This window comes from Calonectris borealis, chromosome 7 (assembly GCF_964195595.1).
Source record: "Calonectris borealis chromosome 7, bCalBor7.hap1.2, whole genome shotgun sequence".
NCBI classification, from domain to species: domain Eukaryota; kingdom Metazoa; phylum Chordata; class Aves; order Procellariiformes; family Procellariidae; genus Calonectris; species Calonectris borealis.
In genome coordinates, this window is record NC_134318.1 from 7,476,770 (window position 1) to 7,491,333 (window position 14,564).

Below are 14,564 nucleotides of genomic sequence, written 5' to 3' on the forward strand. Positions count from 1 at the left end.
ACCACGAGAGTGACAAAAGGATTGAAACATCTTGAAGTGAAAGCCTCAAGTTCACTACTCCGCAATTTACCAAAGAAAATTGAAAAGCCACAAACTGGGGCTAAGTCTATGTGGAAAAGAAAGCTGATAACAGAAGGCTCCTTGTTCCAGCAGACAAAAGTATAGCAAGACTCAATGACTTCAAGTTAAGGACAGAGAAGTCTGGACTGGAACTACGGGGCACATTTTTGCAGCAGGACAGAGAAAGAGTAAAGAATCTATTAAGCATCTTGTTAGGTGTTTTGATGCACTTTTCATCCATGGGGATTTTCAAATTCAAGTTCTTTGAGGTGTTTTTAAAACATGATGCTTAATCCAAATAAATTGATACAGTCTCACAACCTCTCAGAACAAGAACCAATTGATCACCATGATCTTGCCTGGCATTACCATATGTGAACCAAACTGATACAAGTTAATAATTTTCCTTCAAGTTTCAGTTCAGTAAAGATCTGAACTGCTAAGGTAACATAATTTTTCAGTTCCTATAATCTAACCAGGAAGATACTCAGCTCCTTAATTTAGGACCCAGTTTAAGTGCCTAACCATCTGTTGTACAACCAATTACATTATTTACAAGTTGCTACATGCTGGTAGCTGCTCTCAGCCCAGATCTGCTAAGGACACACAACACCGTAAGTTAACAACGCTAATCAGACCTCACACACATACACCCTGTTTTCCCCTCACTCTGAAATATCAGCACAGGTCCCAAATACACATTGCAACAAGTCACATAGAAGCCTCCTCCAAATTTAAACATCTACATTATGGGTATATTCTAGCCTGGTTTTAAAGCCGATGAGGGGCCACAAGACTAAAAGGAATAACTAATACTCTTTATCAATAGAAAAGTTGGTGGCAGGTATGTCAGAGGTAATTCAGATAAAAGAAAGAAAAATAGTCATGCTGATCACTTAAGCCACCAAGCTACAAGGCTGCAGCACTATTCAGGATTTTGCATCTATGTTTTGCTTATCGTCATGACAAGAAAAAGCCTAAAAAATGTCAAATGATGTTTCTCTTCAGAGCTAGCACACCTATGGTTTTAAATAAAGCTCAAAATGGAATTTACACTGTATGTAGCTTCCACTTTCTTTTTACAGGAGTACCAACTTTCACTCGCAAACTGGAATAACAGCAATGTTGTTCAGGGGCAGCACTGCAACAACAGTGGTGTTTGCATTGCAGAATTCAGACAGTGATCATCTGTCACAAAAATAAATGCTTTATGTTTTTAAACACACAAATTTTTCCTCTTATTCACAAGTTCAGCAAAACCTTTATTTTAGGAAGATTAAACGAAGAGCCAAATTTTACTACAGAGCATCAATTACATTATAATACAATACAGACAACACCGACGAAACACTTATTGAGAAAAGAATTCACAGTCAAGTGTCAAGACACAAAACCACTCAATTTTAAGCCAGCCTTGAAAAATCCTAATATTCCAAAAGGCTTAATATTAAAGCTGCTAGGACAATAAGGGCAGCGAAATATATTCTATATACTAATTCTACACAAGTTAATGAAAAGTGATTGTTGTTAGTTCCTTATCTGTAATTCTTGTTTTCTTTTTTCTTTATATTGGTTAAGTTTCATGTATTTGACATTTAATAGTAGGAATTAAATCTTTTGATCTCTACATAGGCAAGGCTCCTACTAATGCCAAGGAGAAAGTTTGCTGCAGTAGTATCTGCTAAATTAACTTTCTCATACTCAGTAACACTAAATATAAAAATCTTAGTATAACATCGCAGAAAGAAAAAACCACAGAAGTGAAAATCTAGTGCCACTCAAGTAAGTTTGGGGCTTCTCACTGGTTTTCTCCCACATCAGTTACTAAAAGCAATAAATTTGCTTAGCAATATGGTATCGGAGTCTAAACAAGTAGTGCCCATTTTCTAGATATTACTATCTATAAATGTATGGACAAACAGCAAACACTGACAATAGATTTCCGGAATTTGCAAAGCCATCTCAATTATTTCAGTGCCTACATTACATACAGCAAGTACAAGTATTCAATAAAGCTCACAATTCAGTAGTAAATACAAATAATACCAACAAAACTACATACCTGGCATAGGAAACCAGTGTTTATTTCATAATGCTGTAACTTCATTAAGAACACCTGAACAATGTATCAATATACAAGGTATCAATATACCTATGCATCTGACCCTCATCTACACATGTACATTTTCCTTCCTTCCCACAAACTATGTTACTTTTACTGATTGTTTTATAACATTTTTGATCACAAACACATTTTCTACCTTTTTAAGAAGCTCCACCTCTAAATCCACTAAAGTGGAAGACCCAGCGCTGCACTAAAACACACAGTGACAGTCAAGATCTACAAATAAATGGTGATTCAAGATGTGCAAAAACCCTCCAAAACCACCGTAATCACGAGGTTCAGCCTGGCCTTACTCAACACTTCCCAGCCTCGTTGTGCCCCTGCCTCCACCATTCCCTGAGAAGAAGAGGAGCAGCGCTATCCTCACAACTGCTCTGCTAAGCAACAAGTGAGTTAAAACAGAAAACCCTACTCCTCCCTGTCCTCCTCTCAAAGGACAGCGTCCCTTTCTCCTTCGACATTTTGGGGAGTTGGGTTGTGGGGGCAAAGCGTAGCATGATAGTGCTGCCGGGCGAGCAGCGCAGGGGTCCTGAGAAGGAGGTGGGTGGGAGAGGGAGCAGCGCTGACGCAAGGGAGCTCTGCAGGAACGCGGAGCAAGGAAAGGAGAGCGTCTCTGCATCCTATCCAGCCCACTCTGCACCACGGGAAAAAGTCCGCAAGGGACAGGCTTCAACTCCCCCAGAAACTGGCTGGAAAAACTAACAATTAGAAAATTACTAGAGTGAGATTAATAATTTACAGACCATTTACAAAGGCCTTCTTTGTTAGGACTCCATTCAAAAAATGTTTACAGACATGAGTAATCTTAGCAGTACTGTACAAACAAAATATGGAAGTGCTCCGTATGTTCACACGAGTGCATTCACCTGGGAAGCGCTGGAAAGGCTGCACGTGGAAGTGCGCTACGAAATTACAACCATAATCATGCCTGCGCACATCAAGTGAGGTGCATGAGCCTATCAAGAGCAAAAAAAAATTTAATCCCATTTAGATAGACACCCATCCAGCTTGAAAACAGTCAAAATTAGAAGAACATTTCATTCAAAAAATGATAACTTCGTTTAAAAAATCTAGGTAACAGCTAAGTTACTTATTTACCTTATTTTTAAAAATAAAAGTTAACTAATTTGTGTAGGTCACTCACATACCAGAAGTAAGCTCTCCCCATCAAAAAAAGGGAGCAAAAAGGGACGTAAGAAATAGGCAGACACTTTCAACTAGTACTCAAAGCAATTTTAATTGGTATTTACTGAAGGAACACGTTCCAAGGTGATAATGTCCCTTTAAAAAAACACAAAGAATAAGGTAAGTATTTTCTGGACAACATCCTTTCCAACTTGTATTACACCATTCTGTTTTCTTCCTCTGTAAAATTCCACAGCAATACAATTCCATCCATTGACTTGCTCGTATCTTATTTTAAAGGGGAAAAAAAGTAATAAAATTTAACTTCTTCCAGCTAAATATTCTGGCAGATATTTTGCACTAAAAACATACACCATAATTTAGAATAAATGTTCAAAATCAGTTCAATCCATGCTCACTCAAAGCATTATCGTGAACATTAGCAGTTACTTTCCTTAACTCTTGTTAACACATATATGAGCTTGACAAAAAAGCATATTTTTAATTTATTTAAGCAGCAAAACTAAAACTGCATCGTAAAAAGGGCAACAGCAGGTCAGCCAAACCAACTTTATCTTTTAAAGTTGTTTTTGATAAGAAAGACTATGCTTTCTATGTGCGGAGGAGAAAAATTAAGAGTGCTCAAGTATGCATTTGTAGCTTTGATGGAAATGAAACTTTTACTGGTTCCTAATATGATGTTTATAAACAAACCAAAAGTTCTAGATACTGAGTCATCTCCGGCTTTTGGCTTGGCTTAAACTGAACGGATTTTACAGAGTTTAGCAGGCATCGTTCGCACTTTTCTGGCGCACACGATTACCATTATAGTGTTTATGCATAAACACGCAAACAGAATCAGTCAGAGAACAAAGAATGTGCATGCAGTTATAATACTCACTTAGCACTGCATATATTATTCTGGATCTCTCCCACAGTCTCTTCCCTTTTTTTTTTTTCCTTTTTTTTTTTTCTTCTTTTTTTTTTTACTCTCCGTCAACGCAGCAAACATCTGCAGCCATCCAAATGGTAGCCTTGGCTCCACAGAACCTAGTAGAAAGACCACGGACTGTACTTCTTCATCAGCTGTATCTTGACCTGTGGGAGGTTTCCTTACTGGTGCCACTGCTGTCTATACTTGATAACTGTAGATTTCCCTGACAATATGATGCCATGTTCAACTGTCCCATTCTTCTGAGCTCTGTGTTAATAAACTTGCATGTGATCACAAACATTTCCCCACTGTTAAGGAGAGGTGCATTGCACTGCCCAAATTGAGTGAGAACACCGCTAAGTGGCTAAAAGGAAAATCATAGTAAGTGAAGCAGGGTGTATAATATGCCTTTTGGAGTGCAGGCAAATTAATTTTTAAGTATGAATCCCTTCTATATAGACTTTCCATTACCAGGAATAAAATTAAAGAATTGTCTGCCTAACTAGGGAAAACACACAATGTAAACGGTAAGAAAAACCATGAGTATATTCCTTCCTTAGCATCCATTACCATGAACTCACAAAGACTCTTTCTTCAATGAGCATTTGCTTGCTAGAAGTGATGAATATTTCAGATGTTCTTTCAAAATAAACATGGAGAACCTAATACAGTATTTATGGCACAGAAGAATTTCCTAAATGACTCCTCCCACAAGAACCAGAAAAAAGCACTAAAACATAAATGTGGAAAATGACAAAGAGCAAATTAAAGGTACAGTATAATAGTATGTATCACTTTTAGCCTTAATGTTTCTATCTGTCCGACCTGTATTGTATTACTGGTTGTATTACTTGGAAGAGAGTACTACAAATCCTCCTTTATGAAAGTTTACAATACTATTTGAAGCAAAATACAAAGAAGAAAAAAAAAAAAAAGGAAATATCCTGTTAAAATTTTGAAAGTGTCACTGGTCAGATGCCCTCAATCACTACCGATCATTAAATTAAAGGCTGAAGTTATAATTCAATAGATACGACAATACCACCTTACACGGCAGTCCCAACAACAACAGAAGCCAGGTTAGAGAGAGTCAAATACCAGAATGTCATATTTCTAAAAATGCCCTTGTAAAGAAGTCTGCAAATTATGTAGCTTTTTCTAAGTTTACTGCAGCTGACAGAAATATGAAACCTAATTTAAGACAACCAACCTCCTTCCTCCCCTCCAAAAAACAAAGGAAAACCCCACCAACCGCAACCTAGACGTTTCATGAGATGCCTTCAGGGGTACCATGCCTTACTTGGTGCATGCAAGTGAATAAACTCTTATGAAATACACTTCAGCACCACAAAACAAAGACAAATACTAGAAAACACAAAGAACAGCACCTAAAACCAAAGAGGAAACACTGCAGAATCAATTCAGCAAAGGAAAAGTCAAACCAGAAATAAACACAAGTCCAATGACTAACATATGATACTACACACACACAAAAACAGAGAAGCCTTTCCATTTAAGAGCCAAGAAAAAAAACTCTTCAGAAGGCTTTTTGGAAAGGGGAGGAATGACAGCATCATGTTACATAGCAACCTGCCCTACCATCAAATCAGAAACAGTGGTAAAATGAACTCAAAGAGAAAAATCTGAAGACCCACTATGAACCCCTATTGTAGACAAATGCCTAATACACCATATCTGCCTATCATCAAAAAAAAAAGATTTTTCACACTTTGACAGAACAGGTGTCATATGAATTACACGTTACAAAGCCGAATGACTAATTTACAAACAGTCCTTACTTTGCACACTACTATCAACTTAACCGCACAAAACATAGAATGAACAAATGCTAAAGTTTTAACTACACCTATGCGCTACGTTACAAGAGCGGCAGTAATTAAAATGAGTAATTAAAAGCACACCCATGACTTAATGAAAAATGCTAATTTTTTAATGGATTAATTTATTTAATGAAAGAAAAAAAAGCACTTGCTAGTGTTGTACAATCACTATTACTGTTAGCATACAGGGAGGTGGTTTGCACAACTACTCCCACGTGAAAAGATAGACACCCTTGAGGCTGGACATACTTGCCAGTCAGATAAGGTTATCCGCTCCTTGCTTAATCTTAACTTTTAACTTTGATTTGTCTTACAAAATTGTAACTCCCTTATTTAAGCAAGTTTCTGTAACGTGCAACAGTGAAGACAAAACTGATAAGAAATTGGGACGTTTTCAAATAAAATTACACTACAGACATTCAGCATTTATCAAATCCAATGTCCCAATAATTCCTGAAATTTTAATGTACTGAAACAATACTAAACTCTCTTGTATTACGTTTAGCTGGTATAAGAGAATAGTTCTACAAAGTAAGTTTAACAACATGCATTTTTTCTCATTCTCCTTAGCTTCACTTTATGTGTACCATCCATCTTACTTGCACCATCCATCCTCCAACATGTTAGTTTGAAACAACAGAATTAATGACTATTTCTATTCAAAATATTGTAAAGACTAACTGAAAGATGCAATATCAATGTGCTACCTGTTACTTTTTAAAAAAAACATTAGCCATGAGTTTAGCGAGTCTGTATTTTGTCATAAAAACTAAAACATTTCCAGTTGAAACACCAATCTTTTGTTACCATGAAAGATAGCCATCTTAAAAATCTTGAAGAAACGTGTTACCCTGTGAAACTGAAGGCTGTTGTAAGTTTACAGAATTTTCAGTTTCACTTGAGGTGTTCTAAAGTTTAAAGAAAAAAGGAAATCAAAACTACAGTAACGAATGCATAAAATTTCCACTTTTGTTCATCTGGTTTGCATTGTAACATTGACTTCTTGCATTAAATTTCAGATGCCATGATCTGTGTACTAAAAACCCCACCAACATTCAACTGTTACCTTTGGAAGTATGAAACTAGGAATAGAGGAAATTAAAGTGAATCTTCAGTGCAATGGAAAGCAAACTTTTTGGTCTGCAGACTTGTGCAGAAAGATTCAAATATGTATACAACATGCTGGAGAGAAAGAGGAAAAAAAGAACATGTTCTCTGCTTTTAAAATTAGCTAATCTCCTGAATAGCTGGAAAGCGCCGCTTCCCAGAAGTTAACCCTTTGGTTTCCTAATCTATATGACAAGAAAATGCTGCTTAAAATGGGAGGGGATAAATATTAAAGCAATCATCGGTTACCTTTAAAACTCTTTGCTTCCTCCTCTGAGGCCTTTTGTTTTCAGTTAGAACCTAAAAAAACATCAAATTGCAGAATAAGTTGTGGTCACAAAGGCAGACACCTCCGATTTTATTACCAAACTGCAATATTTCTTAAATACCCAGAATGCTTTACATGCGGCACTTTAGAGGGCTGACGGCGGCTCTACGCGGCCCCTCCACCGCCACCCCGACACACGGCGACGCCGGAGACGGCCGAGGGGAGAGGCCCCGCCGCCGCCCCCCTGGAGCCGGCCTCGCTGGTGCCCCGCATTCCTCACAGCGGCGCCCACGAGGCGGCCATCTTGCTTCCTGCCGCAGCGGCGCCCTCCTCCAGGCGGCGTCGCGGGCGCGAGCCTCGTGCGGCTCCGCGGCGCGCGCCGCGCCCCGCCCCCGCCTGCCCCGCGCGCGCCGCCGGCGCGAGGAGCCGCGGGCCGGCCCCAGCCAATGGGGCGGCCGCGGCCCGCAGCGCCCCCCCCGGCCTCCTCCCGCGCTCGCGCCGGCCCTGCCCAAACAAAGGGTCTCCTGTGCGGGCGCCGCAGCGGCCGCCCGCAAGAGGCGGCACGGACTCCCCGCGCGTGCGGATGCGGAGCCGGCGCCGCCGCGCGCCCCCGGCCCCGCGCGCGCGCGCACAGGCGCGTGCGCGGCCCGGGCGGCTGGCGGGGGGGGGGGGTGTGTGGTGGGTGCGGGGCACCCACCCGGGCTGCGGTCCCGGGGTCTCTCGGCTCTGCAAGGGCTGCTGCACGCGGGGTCAGGCGAGGACACAGCCCCCGTGCACCCGCACGCGTGCCTCCATGCACCCGCAGAGATGCACGCGCGCGCGCACCGGCACGCTCATGTGCGCGCCTGCACACACGCATGTGCGCACGCAGGCGGGCACCGGGCAGCGAAGCGCCGGACAGGGCCAGACGCCCTCCGTGCAAGCGACAGGGCCCCCCCGGGGGCATCGTGGGACAGCGGCAGCGGGCACGGAGCGAGCGTGGGGCCGAGCGCCCGGGGGGCTCCACTGGTGATGCTCCCCCTCGCACCCCGGCTCGTCCTGGAAGGAGTGGAAATTGCCGCCCAACTGGAGGAGCTGCACCTTTCTTGCTGCGTGCAGCCGAGGACCTGCCTTCACCCGCTGCCCCCAGCCAAGGGAACCGCTGCGCAGCACCAGCCCCCTCCAAAAACTCCGCCGGGAACGTGGAGCCCAGCACCCACCGAACCCAAAAGCCAGCAGGCTCACACGGACCCTGCCCGCCCGCCATAGCCTGCTGCATGCGACTCTCACAGCCCCGCTGCAAGATACGGCTCCGTCTTCATCTATTCCTACAGCACCTAGTAAAGTACGACATGAAAGGCCACCATACAAACATGAAATGCAATTATTTCCCCATGTCTCCACCTGCTTAAAACGTTCATCCAGATGGAAGAAGGACGGAGGGGTCACGGCGCTACCACCAGTTTTCACGCCAAGCCCTAACGTATCGCACAGACACTTGCTAACCTGGACAACAAACAAGTAACAACTTATCTAACACACCGCTCGTCACCCAAGCATTTACTGAAACAAGTTGCAGTTGACATCTAAACCCAAAAGTTGGCCATGGATTTATGCACCACACATGAAAAACTGTAAGAACATCTTTTCAGCAGCTACGGACTGCAATTTAAAACCGTTTTCTTTATCTACTGCTAGATTACAAGTGTAATTCCTGTCCCGTTATTGGTGCAAATCAGTTAAGTAGTGCAAATGCTCAGATGTGGACACACAACTCATTCTGCAGCGCATCAATCAAGAGAAAGCTGTTGCTCATTTTTGTTGTCTGATGCTACCTTGTATTTAAGCTCCTTATTTGTTGCACCAGAATACTGTATTAAATAGGAGTTAGGATCAGGTAAAATTAAAGTACAGATTTGTAATGTTTTCCTAAAATACCACAAGTCTGCAAGGGTCTTTAAGCATAATAAAAACAAGAGAAGTACATACACTCAGTGATCTGATTCTTCTTTGCAGTTTTGGCTACTTAAGATGCTTTACGGTCCAGAAAAAAAAAATATTTAAAAATTATTTACTTTGTTTGCTTAGAAACCTAAGACCCAGTATTCTGATTTAGTCCCCAATTTGTTGTGTGCACTGGACAGCACTTAGGCGGTCGTTTCAGGTTTCCTTGTTAGTCAGGCAGTTTCCCCTCCTGTTAGGATGGGTCCTCATACACAAGGAAGGAAAGAAACCTCTTCAAACAAAAATTTCTCCGTAAATGCTGCAAGAACTGGCACGGAAAATAAGGAGCAGCGAAGAGGCAACTTTTTAAACGCATCTTCTGAAAATAACTAGACCCCAAACTAACCCATTTCCCTGTAATTTAGGCTGCATTACAGTCCGCACCCAGGATTACGGAGAATGGCAAAGAAGTGCGAGTTGTCATTATTTTACACACCTGCGGAGCATGTGTGCATAAAATAAGAGTAAACTGCACTACTCCAACTCCCTGCCCTGCATCCACGGAGTAGACTGTACACAGCTTTCCTCATCTTTGCCGCACATGTTACCAAACTCCTCTAGCCCATGCGCTGTCCCCTTACAAAACTCTCAAGTATCGTATTCAAGAGGAGTGTTTCTCTGCGCACTCATTTTAAAATTTAACTGGCTTAAATATTTCTGGAGTCTATTGTAAAATAAATACCACAAAGTCTAAATTTCTTGATTATAACTAGGGTCTGGCTAGAAATCAAGAATTCCATTTTGCTTTTATTTTTTTTGAGATTTCGACATTTGGTTGCGTTCCAAAAGCAGAGCAAACCTTTCAAAAATTCAAGAGGAGACAGATGGGATGTGGGAGACCAAAGTTCAAGCCCCTGGTCTGCACCAGGCAAAACGCCCTAACCACCGAGCTGCTCTAATAATTCTCCCCCTTTTTAAGTTTTAAGCAGAAATTTCATTTGGAACCTTGAGAAACTTTCCCCCAAAAATAGTTGCATCGAGACAGATAGTGGCTGTGAAAGCTTTCTGTTAAATCAGCATTTTCCATTCAAGGAATGGCTTACTGGAAAGTTCCCAACCAACTCTAATTGCAGCATCCTTTTTAAATATGTCTGGGTTTTCGGCAGCATGTTAAAAACCCACAAGCAAGCAGGCCCTTATTGTTATTTAATATTTCATGTTACTCAGATTACAGCTATTAAATAAGACGTCTCGAGACACCTTGGTCAACCCAGTGAACTTACGCTCAGTGACCTGATTTTTTTCAGTTTGTTGACTCCAGGTCCCACTAAACCATTAGTGGCCCCTTCCCCAACACGAACCAAAGCTCTCCCCGCCAGATGCTTCCAGCCCAAGAGGGCCCCCTCCCCGGCAAGGACCCTAGAACGTCGGCGCCTTGGCGAGCCTTGCAGAAAGCAGCCTTCGGAGATGAGGGCTCCCCGCAGCCGCTGGTTTCGCAGCGGCTCTACAGCAGCCCCGCATGTTTACGGCCTTTTGGGCAAGAGGAGCTCCGGTGGCATGTTATGAAGCCCTGCCAGTTCACCTCGGTAACTGGAGCTGCTCAGCTTGGCACCCTCCTGGGCCAGAGCTGGGGTGACAGCTACACCCAGGAGAGCGCTGGCCAGCTGGGAGCCAGATGAGATCCGAGTCCGCCCGCCCAGCCAGAGCCCAGCACACCACCAAGTGCAACTACCGCGCACCATAGTCAGCTCGATCGATAACTGCGAGCGCCCAGAAGGTAGCGTTTTCATCCCAAGCGTGTGCTGCTACATCTGCAACACCTGCCTGTGCAAAACGGGAATCCTTTTTCCAAGGAGAAAATGAAGTAAATGAAGGACCCCCTTCCCATCTACGTGCTGGTTTTGAAGCCTACGAAATCCTTGCCCCACCCTGCAATGCATCCAGACAGCCTCGACACGCGTAATGATGCAATGGCAGCAAAGCAAACCGCTTCTTGAAATTAAATATGCTTTTTGGTAGAAAATAGCTTGAAATAGCCTTCAGTAACAGCTATACTATTTCAGAAAACAGCAGTTTTGGAAAGACAAGACAAAAATGTGGAAGCATCACACACTCGTGTTCGTAAACTTGTCAAACCCTCTTTTCACCGTGATGCGTTCCCGCATTATTCATTCCGAGAGGGACAGTAACCCAATAAAAAGCCTTTTTCCTCTTCTTTTCAAAGCTTGCTTACATTTTTTATTTACCGGGCTGCTCTTTCAAAAAATTCAGTACGCAAAAAAAATTTTTCCCCTATATATTTTAGAATTTTTTCTTTACCAGCTCCTAGCCAAGCAGCCACAGCGTGAATCCCTCAGGAAGAGGGGCATTACATATAACAATATTGCTACGCAGAGGGGCTGTGAACCAGAGCCCACAATGCTTTATCCAGACTTTCATGATGTCATGTCCCTGCAAAACCCATTACATTCAGCAAGGTAAAGTATCACTGAAGGTTCATGTGGATGTTATTTTTAAGTGATATTTTTCAAGTCCAATATAGTTTTCAAATCTTTATCTAGATTATGTGTGAATTAATGAAAATAACAGTAACGTAACTAATACCAGCTCCAAACATGCAACCGATACTCTCTGAGGGTTGAATGCTTGTGCACACATGGGCATGTATGTTGGAATACGCACTTCAGTCTAAATTCACGGCTTCTACCAGCCAGGCCTTACTCCCTGTAACTGTGAATCCACATAAGTTCTTAAGGAAAAACAGCACTTTTGGTTTTTTAAACAGTACGCATGGACTGCCAACCCCTGCACTTGCTATCCTGTAGCCACTTAATGTACAGAGCTCTCATTGACTTCATTGTGACTTTTGCATTGTTTAGTTAGAATGAGAAGAGATCATTCCCTTTAAGGCAAAACATCGATGTTTAAACTATGCTCATGCAGAGCATGTCTATCCCCTACACCCTCCTCCCAGTGAATCACCTCCAAAAAATGCTTACATTCCACCAACATGAGAGAGAGATGCATGACTCTTCCGAACAAGGAATGCACTGAAGCCAACCTCATTTCTCTTAATTATTATGTTTGCTCTCTATACCATGGACAGAGACCTACAGTTTTGGTTTTTCCCCAGCTGCCCTGTATTTGAAACACATTACTGTCATAGAAGTCTCAGCTGTTGCAGTCCCAGCCCTACCAGTTTGGGACAACACAATGGGATTCCCTTCCGGAGTGCTACAATCTTATCTAAAGGATAGCTGCTGAACAGGGTGATATAGCGTTCCCCATCCCCCAACACCTTCCCCTGTATCTCAACATCTTTAAAGAGCTCTTGTAACATATCTACATTGTAGAAATACTTTCCTCTTTCATTTTCTCAGAGCATGGTTTCTAGAGATTACAAATGAGGCAAGGCTTGCTTCTAGGAATATCTGAAAAGGCACCAGGTTTCATTCAAATACAACTTTATAAGAAAATACCTGACATGTTCTTAAATGTCAGGAATACTTCATTTCCTCCATGCAGTACTCTGAAACTTCATACGAAATTTAACGAGAAATGAAGGAGGCCTCTGGTGCAGCTCCAAATGCATTGTACAAAATGCGACCAGTTTAATAAAATAAAAGCACACCAAAAAGAAGCTGCCAGAGAATAAAAACAAGGAATCTCTCATAAAGACAGCAAAAGGAGCGCCCAAAGAGGACAAGGGTTGAGAGGGCAAAGCTAATCTGCAAGGAGAAGGTCAGCCTGAGCAACAAGAAAAGAAGTATGTTTAGCCTGGAAAACAAAGGTTGACAGAAAAGCTGGAGTGCTTCCTTTCACCGACCCTGCCAAAACCCTTTTTAAAAACATGGCTTTTAGATCACTTCCTACCTCAACTCCACCAGTTCTCTCCCATGAGCTTCTTCAATCCCACTGACTAAATATACAAAAGGATGTAATGTTACTACTCTTTTGCTGTAAAAAGTCAGGATCAGTCTTTATCACCTTTAATTGTTTTAATCGTTTTTGTTTTGATATATATATTAACTCACATTACAGCTGTCCCTCTCCTCACTTCTTTTTTTTAAAGAGCATTTAGGAGCAGTTGAGACACAAAGATGTTTTTGAATGAACTCTGAGCCAAGCTGTTTAAACCTATTTCCCTACACATTATAACTCAAAATATACTTCCCCCACAAAGGGGAATATATCATATCCCCTCACTGCTACAGGGCTTTTCTTTCTGCTTGCCTACCTTAAAAACAGAACAGACTTCTCTGCAAACTCTGATAAGCAGAGGACAGAGAGTGGTGAAAACAGGAGGTCTCCTGAGATCTCTACAGCTGACGGGAATTCCTACCTGCTGTAAGAACACGCCGTTGTAATGAAACTGCTATCGAGAAAGGTTTTGCAGGTGCATTCTCCCCAGTGGGAACTGTTCCACTCGGAATACAAGCTGGTGCAGAGACTTGAACCTCAGTTTCCCACATCCCAAGGCAAATGTCCCAGTGACTTAACTACCGAGGCAGCGTCTCCCCTCAGGTACCACCGGATCAGACGAAGCAGAAAGCTTCCAGCAGGACGTGGAGGTGCAGAGGCTAACTCTGCCGTTCAGAGGTCAGGGAATTCAGTTGGGATGTGGGAAATCTACGTTCAACTCCCTACTTACCTGATTTAAAGCCTGATCTTGAACTGATATCTCTCAGAAGGTCAGTGCTGTTATCACAGGGGCATACAGATTGTCTTTTCCCCTCCTCTTTGTTCCAAAAGTAATGACCTGGGTTATAAAAGGCTGATGGATCAGAAAAATGAGTAAGAAACACAGAAAAAGGAAGTATGTATTGGGGATGTGGTAGAAGACAAAGGGAGACAGGCAAGAGAAATGAAATGAGAGAAACAGAAGAATAGACAATTAGAAAGGCAGAGAGATGTGAAAGGGGAAATGCAGCTACAATTTGATCCTGAAGTTTTTAACTTTATTTCCGCTAAATCTGTCATCACCAGCAAATTATTTTATCCGAATTAAAGAGCAAACAGACTACCTTCCTTTGCTTTTTAACCTTAAGTATTTTGAAATACAGACCCTCTCCCTAATAATTTAGAGTCTCCTAAGACTACCCTCATTCCCCCCCACCCCACATTTTGCACTTAAATCTTTATCATCTCTTCATACCCTCAATTAATTCATTGTTTTGGCCA

At 42.3% G+C, this 14,564-nt stretch overlaps 1 protein-coding gene across 3 annotated transcripts in view; it reads right to left on the reverse strand.

Moving 5' to 3' along the window:
• TET1 (tet methylcytosine dioxygenase 1) overlaps nucleotides 1-14,564 on the reverse strand; it is a 77,282-nt gene that overhangs the window by 54,630 nt on the left and 8,088 nt on the right. For 2 of the 3 annotated variants that reach the window (XR_012674247.1, XM_075154206.1), the window contains exon 3: nucleotides 7,442-7,492. The exons of the other annotated variant lie outside the window; for it this stretch is intronic. Coding sequence is in view for 1 of the 2 variants with exons in the window: in XM_075154206.1 (XP_075010307.1) it covers nucleotides 7,442-7,492 (51 nt within the window). In the remaining variant the exon portion in view is untranslated. The remainder of the gene's footprint in view (nucleotides 1-7,441; nucleotides 7,493-14,564) is intronic. 3 annotated transcript variants of the gene reach the window in all.